The sequence below is a fragment of the Coturnix japonica genome, chromosome 3 (genome assembly GCF_001577835.2).
Source record: "Coturnix japonica isolate 7356 chromosome 3, Coturnix japonica 2.1, whole genome shotgun sequence".
NCBI classification, from domain to species: domain Eukaryota; kingdom Metazoa; phylum Chordata; class Aves; order Galliformes; family Phasianidae; genus Coturnix; species Coturnix japonica.
This window is the reverse complement of record NC_029518.1, coordinates 7,407,827-7,421,424: the sequence shown is the minus strand read 5'-3', so window position 1 is coordinate 7,421,424 and position 13,598 is coordinate 7,407,827. Positions and strand designations below refer to the sequence as shown.

General features: G+C 39.6%; 1 protein-coding gene across 18 annotated transcripts in view; it reads right to left on the bottom strand.

Moving 5' to 3' along the window:
* The window catches only part of CCDC88A (coiled-coil domain containing 88A), a 69,726-nt gene that overhangs the window by 47,276 nt on the left and 8,852 nt on the right, over positions 1-13,598 (bottom strand). For 17 of the 18 annotated variants that reach the window (XM_015856822.1, XM_015856826.1, XM_015856827.1 and 14 more), the window contains exons 3-4: positions 7,817-7,925; positions 816-885 (exon numbers count right to left, since the gene is read on the bottom strand). In XM_015856822.1, coding sequence (XP_015712308.1) covers positions 816-885; positions 7,817-7,925 — 179 coding nt within the window. Of the gene's footprint in view, positions 1-144; positions 368-815; positions 886-7,816; positions 7,926-13,598 lie in introns of those variants that run through there. The other variant, XM_015856819.1, reaches the window with a different exon arrangement.

The following is a 13,598-nucleotide window of genomic DNA, read 5'->3' as shown; positions in this document are numbered from 1 at the left end:
TTTTGCTAATGAGAAAAATCTTGTCTCACATACACTGATGCATGGCATGTAAGACCAAAAAAAACAACACCAAAAAAAAAACAATAATAAAAAAAAGAAGAAAAGCCAGGGGAAGCTACATAGCCTGTTAGAGTAGTTCCTAACCTCTCTGCTGAGGTGCTAGAACATCAGAAGTAGAATACCCGGGACACACTAGACCCAAGTAAATTAATTCTGCCCAATCCATAGTGGCTCCATGCAGGCCAGGTGTATCTGCTCCGTGCTTCTGGAACTGAGAGCATGGTGCAGAGATTCACAAGTAGCTGTGGATAGTCAGCTGGGTCCACACAGGCTAATTTTCTCAGTCTGAAAATTTCAACTCTCAGAGCTGGAAGCAAAGAAGGTGGGAGCATGGAGAAGACAGTGTCAGTTCAGGGGAGAAAGTAAGAAGGTAACTGCAGCATTTTTCAGGCAACAATGCAACAGAGTTTGGGGAAAGGAAAAAAAACAAAACAAGGATTAGGTTTTGGATCAAGTGAGATGCACCAAACCATCAGTTTTCTCAAGGGGGGGGTTAGCTGAAAACATACTAGCTGGGAACACACGAAATGTATATTTTGTTATATCAGTGGCTGGAAAATGTACTTCAGTGTGAGTTCCATGCTGAGGTTTAGAATGAACACATTTTTGTCAAATATGAACCCTTGGTGTGAACAAAGAAAGTGTTACTTAATAAAACAGCCTGTAAAGGCAGCTATTTATATATGAAAAATAGTTTCAGTGAGATAACAGATTATACTGCTATCAATTTTCACCTTTGTTAAAAATAAACTTACCAGAAAGAGGATTTCTGCCGATTACTAATACATTTGGCAAAGCCATCATGATCAGCTGCTGCAAACATTCCTATAAAAATTAAAATATTTTCAGTGTTGCAAGTATTGAACAAAAATATCAAACAGTAACCAGCACTGGGATGAAATCAGTAATACAAGTCATTCTAAATTATATGCCTCTTTATACATACATACGCAATACTTATTTGTACTCTAAGTAGAAAGCTTACAACTGTGACTTTATGCTACACAAACCTTGTTTTGTTGGTTTACAAGATCACCCCAACATAGTGAAATCCCCTTGTGGTAAGGAGGTAGTTTATCAGTTTCGTGCCTTAGAATATAGCAAAATTCCTTGTAATTATTAATGTTTCAATTAAACAACATAAGATGTATTTCTCTCAACTTATGATTACAGCCTTAAAACCTAAATACAGAAATTACAGCTTTTCTGATGCATTTATGCTGTGACAATCCTGAATATGAAGACAGAAAATCCTATTTGTCTGATCAAGCAGAGTTTTAGTTTGGTAAGTCCCACACTCACGCAGCAGCTTTGCCTATCCCATATATTGTATCCATGGATAGTTACTGTCAGCCAGCAATGGCTGTAATCAGGTCAAATCCCCAGTCTAGACAGAGCCTAATTCTTCCCAAGCAGAATAGTCTTCCCCCAATTCCCAGATGTTTATTTACAGATGCAATCACATCAGCAGCTCTGGAATCATGCTTTTTGTTTCTTCCACAGTAAAACAAACGAGAAGATACAGTTGTAATTATAAATCAGAACTAAATGGCACAGGAAATAATAGTCCTTGTAATCTAATGTAAAGCTTACACTGAATGTTATATTTTATCAGTGCTGGTTTTTGGACAAATACATTAGCAACACCTCAATGCAATTATGTGGTATATCAAGAGAATGCATCTCATATATTTTATAAAAACCACATGCAATAAACTAACACAATTTCACAACAAAAAGTTATTGGAGTTATAATAACCTAAAGCTAAAAACTAAAATAATAATAATTATTACCCATATCTTATTCCCACGTAATATACATTACTGTGTGCCAATACAGTGATTATTTTCCATTACTCCCAACTCCAAGGCATTCCATTCAGAACACATATCAAACACAATGCCTGTTCAGAGGGCTGCCTGAACCACCCAGTTGAGAAGCCCTCGAGGTTCAATACCAAGGTATCTTAAGCACTTGCTTCTCCACTTCGGGTAATTTCCCAGGTGACAGGAACTGAAGTGCTGCCCCCCTCCCCCCACCATTCTTGAAGCAATTTGCTATGCTGCCTTGCTAACCCGCACACAAGGATGCAGGAAAACACCAGCTGCTAGGCTGCACTAGAGGTTGGAGTGGGAACAAAACCAACAGTCTTCAAATCCCAAACAAATCCTGGCATTAAACAACCCTCTTTCTGGAATTATCCTCATGACCTCGGATACAGGAAGCTTTATAAATGATCTGTGTGGATATACACAGATGGAGTTTGAGATATTGTGATTCCTCTTGCAGCCCACAGCAATGCCTACTGACACCCCAGTGATATCCAGACTGGAAAGCTGTAACCTAGATATCTTAAAAGACCATATTATTTTATAATTTAAGCTTTGTTTCTGTTTCGTATATATCAAATAATTTGTTCAATTTACACACACTTAAAAGGAACTGCTTGTTGTATGAGCAAGAACAGAAGACGAGACTAAGAAGAAACGGGGATAACTTGAAAGGTTCTCCAGCCCATCACGCAGTGAAAGATGAACACGCGGTAGTTGTAGAGCAGGTATGTTTTATTTGGCTGGCCAGGTGCAGAGGGGATAACTCCTTCCTAGCCTGCACACCAAAAGCAGGTAAACATCCCTATTTATAGAGGGAATACACGCATATTCATGGTACAAGGAGTGGTTATTACAATTAACCCTAGAAAATCATTGCAATATTCCATGCCTATTCTACACCCCGAACTCCACCCCTAACTAATGGCCCCACATTGTTCCCATTGTTTCTGCTCAACTACTCTTACAATTTTAACACTATAACAGATTAGCCCTTCATTCAACTCCCCCTTTTTTGCTGAAGTATTCTGTTATTAATTATCAGCTGTTTGTTTACACATCCACATAAAACAACATAGCATACAGCATACAAATATCCCAAGGAAAAGTAAATATACACATGGCCTTCATGAGTTTAAGCTCAAGGCATTCTTCAACACTCCACTGTGGTTTCGTCACCTTCTTGACTCGAGGATGATGAATCCATGTCTCCTGTTCTTTCACCTTGATCACTGTCTATGATGTTTATATTACCAAAAATGGTCCTTCCCACTTGGGCTCAAATGGTGACTGTGAGAGAGATTTGACATATACATAATCTCCAGGTTTAACATTATGAACAGGTCCATCCAATCCTCTTGCCCTTACACCCAAAACTGATCTTTCTGTTTCTTTCAATTGTCATTGCAAGCCTTTTAAGTGTCTTGTCAAGGTCTCTTCACCTACTTAATTCGAGGTGTAATTCTGAATCACATACAGCCTACCACATAACATTTCGAATGGGCTTAGTCTTTTCTTCACTCGAGGTTTGGTTCTTATTCTCAATAAAGCCAGTGGTAATGCTTGGGGCCTAGTCACCCCAGCATCCTGCCCTAGCTTAACAACCTGCAATTTGATCAGATGATTCGTTTTCTCCAATTACCACTTGACTGTGGCCAACAGAGTGTATGTAATTGCCAGTCAGTCCCTAATAGTTGACCTTCTCGTGCTACTACCTTAGCTACAAAGTGAGGATCAGAAGAAATAGTTGCTGGAACCCCAAATCTTGGAACTATCTCCTGTAACAATACTGTAGTTACTTCCCATGTTTTGTTGGTCCTGCAAGAGAAAGCCTCTGGCCATTCTGAAATGATATTTGTTAGAACTGGCACAACAAAACCCTCCTTTTTCCTGGAAGTTCCAAAAAATCTATTTGCCATTGTTACTATGGAAGGTTCCCTTTCCCAACAGGCCCCGCTTGTACCCTGTTCCTGGTAGTAGGATCATATAATTACTTTGCCCCTTAGAACCAATTGCCATAAAATACTAATGGGCACAACAATGTGTCCATCTGGGTATGCACCCATCTGTCAGCTTGCTCTTTTCCCTTTAAATCATTAATTAGATTCCTATCCTCTCTAAAATACCTTAGGGGTTCTGACTCCAGAGATTTTAAGTTTACCGTCTGGAATTAAAGTCAGTTCACCAGTTTCTTTTCCTTCAGCTGCCTGTTTTGCCACCTGATCCACCATCACTCTTCCAGTTTCCTGTACATCACTCTTCTGATGTCCTTTACAGTGTAGAGCAGCCACCCTCTTTGGTAGATTTACATCATGCTGAATTTGTTTTCCTTGTGTGTAAGCAATCCTTGCTCTTTCCAGATGGTACCATGAGTGGGTACCACCCCAAAAGCATATTTAGCATCTGTCCGTATTTTTATGGTTCTTGTCAAGGTTTCATTCAGCCTTCTGAATGAAGTCACCACAGGTAATAGTTTCGCTTCAACTACCTGGCCAGTAGCAGTTACTGCATATCCTGGCTTACAGTTTCCTTGTCTCACAAAAAAACTGCTTCTGTCAATGACTCCAAGAATCCTCCACATCATCCAGTGGTTCTTCCTGTAGGTCTGGCTGGCACATATAGACTCCATGCAGTCACACACTGCTGGTCTGGATGGTCTGCATTGCTGCTGTCCTTGGCGCTTGGCAAATTGTTTCCTTCCTTCCCTTTCATCAGCTCAGCTTTCTGTTGAGGAACTTGATAACCACTGAAATGAAGACATTCAGCAAACTCACAGGACATTGTACACAGCCCTCTTCTGTTACTGTAGTACATGGATGCCACAGTAAAGTTTCACTTTGGGATGGAGAAACCCAGGTCTCAGGTTCATAAGCCGACCAGTTCTCAAAAGTCATTGGGCTATTCTCACAATTCTGGGTAACACTGTCCAGGTTAACTGAATTTATTTTTGTTCTGCTTTTTTTCCCCCTTTTTTCTCCCTGTATTGGGGTTTTCCTATTCAAGGGCAAATAATTTTAGACTTTCTTTGGCGAAACCAGGCAGAAAAAGGTGTCCTACAATCACTGCTCACTCCTTAACATGGTTAACAAAGTGTATGGATTTGCCACCACGGGTTGTATATCTTCAACAACTCCATTAATTGCCCTCAAATCTTTTATCAAGCTATAGCTCTTGCCATGAAATTTTCATTGGCACGATTGGGGTGTTGTATTCGGATCCCTATCCAATTAATAATCCAAAATCCAAAAAGTTATTTACTATTTCTTTTATCCTCCTACAATCTTGCATCCTCAAAGGACATCACGTTACCCTGACCAGGCTGGCTCCCATCTGTAACTTAACTTCTATTGGGCTGCATTTTTGGCTCTGCCAGGCACCCCTGATGCCCACACTCTTGATTTATGATTTTTGTAACTTCTGGGGGTACAACATTGCTTTTCCCAGTTTGTGTTAAAGCCAGACTTAAAACTTGCAGTCAATTGGTCATGCCAATTATACATGCCAAGATACAACCCAGCGGGTTTCCACAGTATCTCTTTAGACACCCTTGTCCCGTAGCAGCCTCTAAGGTAACACTTTCACAACATAAACATTAAACAATCACAAAAACAGTGATAATAATCAGTACAGTTTATCCTCTGGATCCTTCCTCTCTCTGCCTCCCTCCAGGGCCCAAACTTCCCTCTGTATTCCTTTCTCACACTTGCACAGCTGCCCACTTCTTCTCCAGTAAACATATCCATGATAAAGATAGAAATTAGGCCCTAGAAATTGATCTAAATGTTCTGCTAATCTTACAGAATCCTCAATTAATGAATTAATTTCAAGCATCCAAGTGGGGTTTGCCTAGGAACTTCCTTTCTCTGTATATTAAATCATATAGATTCTTTATTGCTCCCAAAGGTCCACACTTTATAGCCAGTATATCAGTTAAACCTGATACGTGTTCTTCTTTAAACCCCAGCCTCCTGTGTGCACTGTAATTCCCAGACAGCATTACAGGTTAGGCATCTAACAGCAAATACAGGGTAGCAATTATTTTCAGCGTGGAACAAGCATCCAATTACTCTCAGATCATACAATAATACCATTCACACCTTAGACCCAGTATTTAACATTCACACTATATAGCAGCTGTTTATGAAGTATCCATTGCTGGGTAATGGAACCTGGTTCACCTCCCAGGGGGTGTACCCCCTCACTGATTGTGATCACCCAACCTATACCTGTGGATCCACTCTCAGGGGGAGCACTCTAGCTCCTTCAACACCACGTAGGACGTCTCCTCAAGTCTTATGGGTCCCTGTACCTGTAATGTACCTGCCCTATTTATAGATGGAATACGTTCATATTCATGGTACAAGGAGTAGTTATTACTATTAATTCTAGAAATTCATTACAATATTCCATGCCCCAAACTCCACCCCTAACTAGTGGCCCCATATAGTTCCCAATGCTAGTGCTCAACTACTCTTATAATTTTAACAATATAACAGATCAGCCCTTCATTCACTATAAAGCCCAGCAAAGCTGGCAAATCAGAGAATGACCACAAAGGAGGCAGGTGGGGCTGGCAGACTGCTGGAAGAAGCCATACTGCTGAGTGCAACATTCAGTTAAAGATCAGTATGATCAGTGCCTCCGGATCATGCAAGGGGGAGTGGACATGGGGCCTTAGCAGGGTTTTCATGCTGCAGCATCAAACTAGGAAGTAGATGAATAGAAATGATCAACCTACAACCCATCTTCTAACATTTCCCTCCACACCAACCCACCACAGAGTAAAGAAAATGTAAATTTGAACAAAACACCTACTGAATACTTTTACTCCCTACTAAAATGCCAGACCTTTGATGTTTACAAGTTCCCTCACTTGTACTGTACGGAGGAGCTGGCATCTCACAAGATCAGACATGATCAGACATGTGAAAGATTGGCAAGAAAAAGGGGGGAAAAAAAAAACGTGCAAGCTGTTTTATATAGCTTGTACTTATACAGGAGGAGTTGAACCATTAAAGTCATGATGACTGAATCAAACACTTACTGAAGAATACTTTATGAAAAAGACAAAAACAGAAAACATCTATTTTAAGTTATTTCTAGGACAAAGGCTTGAATTAGCATTCAAAATCCTGAATCACACCAAGATGAATGAGTGAAATGGAAGCGGTTTGGCCTTACGCGTCTGGTGGAACAGTACCATGCACAAGAAGCACAAGGATTGCTTTGTTTTCAGGTAAAGATAATTTCTGCCACTGGTGTGTCATCTGTTGTACCTGTTAACTGTCTGCAAACAACTACCATCAGGAAATGGAAATGCCTGAGCACAAGCCAGCAGCACCTACACCCACATGTAGTAGCTGCCATGTATCACTGCAGTAAGCATCAGCTGGGAATTCTCACTATATTTTAGAGTTTTTAAGAACAAAGTGTGTGTGCATACACATGAGAAAAAGTTTACAATAGTACAGCTACTGCAGTGATGAAGTTAGAGGCAAATAATTGAGATTTCCTCCCACATCCGTGCTTTCCTGCTTGCCAGAACGTTCCAAGGAGATGAGAGACACTAAAATGCACACTATGAAGTATGCTGGTGGTATCCACCATGTCGTGCTATAGTCTGTCCATGTGTCACCAACCCATACTAGAAACTTGTATCAATTCAGAAAATATCAACAAGCACAAATTAAGGTACTAAATGAGCAATCAAAGATGCAGGATATTTACTATATAAAACAGAACATCTTTTACAAACAACTACTTTGGACTCCTCCTTCAGCTGTGAAACAGCTAGATTTATAAACAACCAACTAATTACACTGTTTTCACAAAATATTACTCTTATTTTTATTTCTTTTAAAGCTAATGAAAAAGAATGTTCAGAAAGAGCAATAGGCAAAAGGTATTGTAAGAAACAACTACTGACCTGGTAGAAATATTTGATTTTCTTCACTAAAATACATAAGTTCTGAATCCTTAATGATTCATCGTTGTTGACTCTTTTGTTTACGTTCCGATTAGTGGACTTTGGATTACTGCAAGAAATAAAAATTACTAAAAATTAAACACAATGAAAATTAATCTTTAAATACAGCTAATAACTGCAAGAGATGCTCTCAATGACAAGAGAGTGAATATAAATGTTATTGTGATTGACAGTCACAGATTCGCACTTCTTTATGAGCAGCACCATCCCTATGGAATACTGAAAGCAGAACATGGCTGTAATGTAAATATTCCAGCACACACTGCAGACATTAGTAATTATTCTTGATTGTGTAGACAATTATGAATAACAGAATTCAGACTAGTTTCATTAATGAATGCTTATACACTAAAAAGCTATACAATGTTATTTTACTAACATAAGGCACAGAATCAGAACAATTCACATACTAAATTACTTTAAATGTATTTACAGATAGCTGAAATCTGTCAACAAAGGGATATTAATGAGAGTTTTTGTCTTGTATTCTCACATACTGCCAGGTTTTTCTCTGCTTTATCTCTGCTTCTGAGAGGAAATAAATCCCTTTTTCCTTCCAAAAGTTTTAAGGGTGTGAGGAAATGCAGATGAGTCATCCGTTTTTCTGTACCTCATAACACACCATGTTATTAACCACATACAAGAGAGTGTAACCAATGGTCATTGTGATTTTTCCAAGGAAAACAATGCAGAATCAGTGCAACGTGCCCACAACTCCCTGCAAAAGGCTTCGAGAATCGCTCAGAGATGGACCAGTGTATCTGAAGAAGTTACACTTCACTTGATGCAGCTACACAACACATCTTCTGTTATTTAATGCTATTACTACATTGTTCAGTAATATTACCATAAGGTAAGTGTGCAGTTAGATGCAATACTGCACACAACCAACCTACCGGCTTCTCATTGGAGGCTCCTGCAGGGCCCTGTGCCTGCTGGGTCTGCTTTTGTTCAACACATTAATGATTTAGACAATGGAATACCAGAGCTGCCATTGGCAAAAAATGGGACAAACAAAATAATAATAATTCAAAGAACATTATGACAACTGAGCATGATCCTGAGAAAGTGCAAAAGTGGTCAGACAGCAATGAACCAACATTCAATAAATGCATGGGCAAAGGGAGTCAAATGCAAAAGAGTAACCTTCTCCAAAAGGGAAATTAGCTGAATACTGTAGGGAGTACAGCTAAATACTAGCAGAAAAGACGTAGATTCTTTACTTCTTTAAAGACAAGTGCTGTCTACAGGAGAGGAGGTCACTTTACACACAGCACAGCTGATCCTGCAGTTACTACAGTCACACTTCAGCTCTGCACTTGTAGTTCTTCACAAAGTGAACAAAGAATCATAAAATCATTAAGGTTGGGAAAGACCTTTAAGATCATCCAGTCCAACCACCTGCCCATCCCACCATGATCATGTCGCTCAGTGCCACATCTCCACGTTTCTCAAACACCTCCGGGGATGGTGACCTCACCACTCCCTGGGCAGCCCATCCCATCACCTCATCACTCTATCTTTTTCCTAATATCCAGCCTCCCCCCAACGCAGCATAAGGCCAACACCTCTTGTCATACAACTCGTTACCTAGGAGCAGAGGCCAACCTCCACCTCACCATAGCCTCCTTTCAGTACAGTATAGAGAGCAATAAATCTCCCCAGAGACTCATCCAGGCTGAACAATCCCTACACAAGCCCTGGGTTCTGAGGAGCAGCCAAGATGCTACTCATCACCTGCCTCCCTTCCTCAGTTCCTTGGGCACACTGTTAGGCAATAGGTGTGATAGGTGAGTACGTGAACAGAAGTAACACGAAACAACACTGCTGCAAAAAGCAAGTTGGATCTTATTTAAAAAACACCTCTGAAACACGGTCACTTGTAAGACAACACTACACAGACTGCTATTTTCTTGTGTATAGCAACCTACAAAAATTAAGACATGGATTTTCACAAGGGTAATTGTTTCACTACTAAATGCTCACCACCCCATTCCAAAGAAGGCTATAAATAAAGGATGCCATAGAATATACTACCAAAATTGTGCTACTACACAACTGTGTCAACTCTGAATTTATTAACTGAGTCAATCGCAAGCTACCAAAGGAAATGGGCTAAAATATTATGCTTTTATGGATATGCAAAACTGAACTCCCTTCAAAACTGAATTCATTCAGACTTGTTAAAACCAGAAGAGAAAATCCAGGATAAATCTTGATGGCCTGATGGAATACAGGGCTCAACTGGAATCTCCTATTCCTGCATTCATATCTTCAAAAGGCCGATTTGGCTCTTTAATCTTCACCTTTAATCTTAAAGACTATCGGATTACCTCCAGGCTTTATCATCATCTTCAGCTGCACTCCTAATGCCACACATTTTAACTGAATCTCCCTTTGGAGAACCCACAGCGGAGGGAACCGGTGTTCCCTGGATATGATAATATCACAATCTTTAGTACCACCGCTACAATTCATGTGCAGTTACACTAATTCAAAACATAGACATCAAAAGCTGATGCTGATATGCAAACTCCAATCTTTACACACTTGTAAAGGAAATTAATTACATCTATCCCAGAAATACAAATGGGAAATGAACATGCAAACAAATTCCTGAACAGCAGAAGAAAATAATAAGTAAAAAAAAAAAATCATCACCATGGCTATTTGTGGGGAGGATGAAAAACAGAAGCAACTATAGGCCCAAGCTTCCCTAGGATGCAGGTGATTCACCGCACGCCTGCATCAACCCTGATATCTTTTTGTTTTGAAGCATAGGATTTCACAGCTGGGATTTACGCACACTGAAGACATTGCATGTGCTTTATGTTCTACTGGATGATATGAAAAGACACTTCTGAAATCAGGAGTCATAACACTTAGGTACAATCAAGACCTACAGAGCCATTATACCTGTCTCCAGCTCCTGAATACCAGCGTTTCTCCTCACAGCACAAAAATACCTGCTCATCCCTCACACGATATCCTATCAGTTTCTAATGGCATCTGAACATTATTAAGAACATCAGTAGATACCTTGTCAGCAGTACTACAACAATATCATTCTTACGTTTCATCGCCTCCACCTTAATCCTTACAAATCCAACAATGTATGGATCAACTCTGACAAGTTAAGCCCGGACAAAGATGATCAGAAATTCCACGGTGTTAATCTTGTGTCGAAGTTAATGTCACTGAGTGCCAAAGATTTTCTGACTTGTTCACTTAACATTGCTATTGAAAGTAAAGCAGCATTCCTTTGGATTTGTTGCCAACAAATCACCCCATATGTCCCTCTCCTTTAAATTATGTACATATTCATCTCTCAATACCAACTTAATGGCTGACGTTCCTTACATTTTATGAAAATACCTGGCTTATTTTTTGATTAAAAAAAATAAATAAATAGAATTTAAGGTCAAGAAGTTTCAATTACTGTTCTTCAAATCCACAGTGTTACATATGAGGAAAATTCTGGCTTTCAGAACATACCTGAACTCTCAGTGGTGAGTTTCAAAGCACAGTAACTGCTAACGCTAAGAAAAAGATAATTTTTAGTAATACTAAATACTAACACTTATTCAAATGCACTTGATCCAGAACCAGTGAAATAAGATGAGCTGTTGGGAATGCGATAAGCAATAAAATATTTTTTTAAATAAATCATTTCTAAAATTGATCTTTTATAAAGATGAATGTTAAAAACCAGTTTTTAAAAGACAGAAGGCTCTTGTGGCTACCGTGCTTTTGACTCTGGGAGCATTTTTAACACAACGCATGCTCTGAACTGGTCCTTTTATTAAGTGGAGAGACTGAACTGCTTCAGTGGCAAATAGCCCAGCAAAATAGGGCAAATCTGTCAAGAAATCAATAGGAAGCAGAGCAGTAAAAGATACCCTTAAGCACTTTTACATTTAAGAGCAACCTACTTATGACAAGATACATTAATCTCAATAGCAATAAAAACAGACAAGAGCATCTACCCCAATAACGCATCAGTTGAAAACTACTGAATACAGAAAGAACTTCAGTGTTTTTGAAATATTACCAGTGCCACAAATTACAGCTTGAGACCTTCTATAATCAAGGACTGTCTTTAATTTTTCATTGGCCAAAACCTATCAGAAAAGGGAATGTGATAGTTTAATGGCCTCACGGTTAAACCTTTGCAAGCTGCAAATCAGTTGTGTCCTCTCTCACCATCTGTTCCTTGTTGGTATTTAATGATTAAGTATTATGCCACACCCTGATTTTGAATTTGTCACTGAATGAATATAATTGTTACACATCTTGAAGGGTAATAAATATTGACTGTTACTCTACCAATAGAGTTCTAGGGTACTGCAGCGTAGTATTCATTTTTACATGTAAACGTTGCTTAGGCTGCAATGTATTTATAACATTGGCAATATGACTACTGCAACTAGACAGCTGCAGCCTGACTTGATAGAGAAACAAGGTGTGTATGTTCTGGAGCTGCTGAAATTTCACTTCTGAATCCTGCTTAGCCACTTTGTGTGCTTTCATAGAAGCCAGTATAAGGATGCTCAAATCCTAGTTAGTGAGAGGTTACTACAGTCCATCTCTTGCCAAGCATCTGTATTTCTACCCTCAATACAATACTTCTTAGGCATCAATCAGTGCACAGCAAAATGCTTGTGTAGTCCTCCAGACATATACATAAACACCTGAAGATGTTACTACAAATACCAAGTTACCCTTTACCACAAAATAAGGTGACCATCAGTACCTCAGTTTAAGGATGCTTTGCTAACTCTACATTTAGCAGAGACTGACTATATATGCACCCAAATTTCCACCAGCTGTATCAAAGTGTTTTTTTGCCTCATGCCAATATCACAGGTCTAGTATCAAAAATATTTTGCTCCTTGCACAGAACTCCATCTCCAGGCAGATGCCCAACATCATAAACTATTAGGAGGCTGAAGCTCCAAAGCTTTTGCTTTAAAAACACAACCAAGTGGCCTACAACCAACTAGTTGGTGGGGATCCCAAAGATAAATACTGCCAAGAACAGACGAGGACAAAATATGTCGCTTCTCTTCTCCTAGCCTGAGCTCTGCAGCATCTGAACGGGCTGAACTACTCACAAGGCAGCTGCACAGTGCTTCAGCTCAGAGCAGAGGAGCTGCCTAATTACTCAAGGTGGAAATACCTTAGAATAACTGCACCTGAAGCCCTGCCACAAGCCTTTGTGCAGAGCAGCCCAGCATCTCTTTCCTCCATCAAAATGAACCTGCTAGCCTCATCATCTCAGCAGTGTGTCATTTGTAGGAAGAGGCATCCCCTCATACCTGTATTCTCCCAGGTTTACATGTCCATGTGCAAACGGCCAGACAAAATCATTGTGTATCCAAGAGATCGAATGTCTGACATATAATTTTTCCCACATTTTGAGGCAATAGTATTTAGTAAAGACTGAATAGGAACAAAAGGAAGTTAGTAGTCAGAAAGTACCTTTGGCACCAACTTTGAAAAACAGCGCAGGCAATTCCTTCCTGTTACTCACTGTGATGGAAGACGCTCTGTGCTTCTGTGATGATAACCACTCTGAACTGTCTTCATTAACATAGCATCACAGTAAGACAACAGATAGCCATTCTGAATCATCTACATTGAGGAACAGTTAAGATTAGAAAAAAAAAATTAAGGTCAAAAAAGCAGCCAGAGACACTAAGAAGGAGTATATCCACCCAGT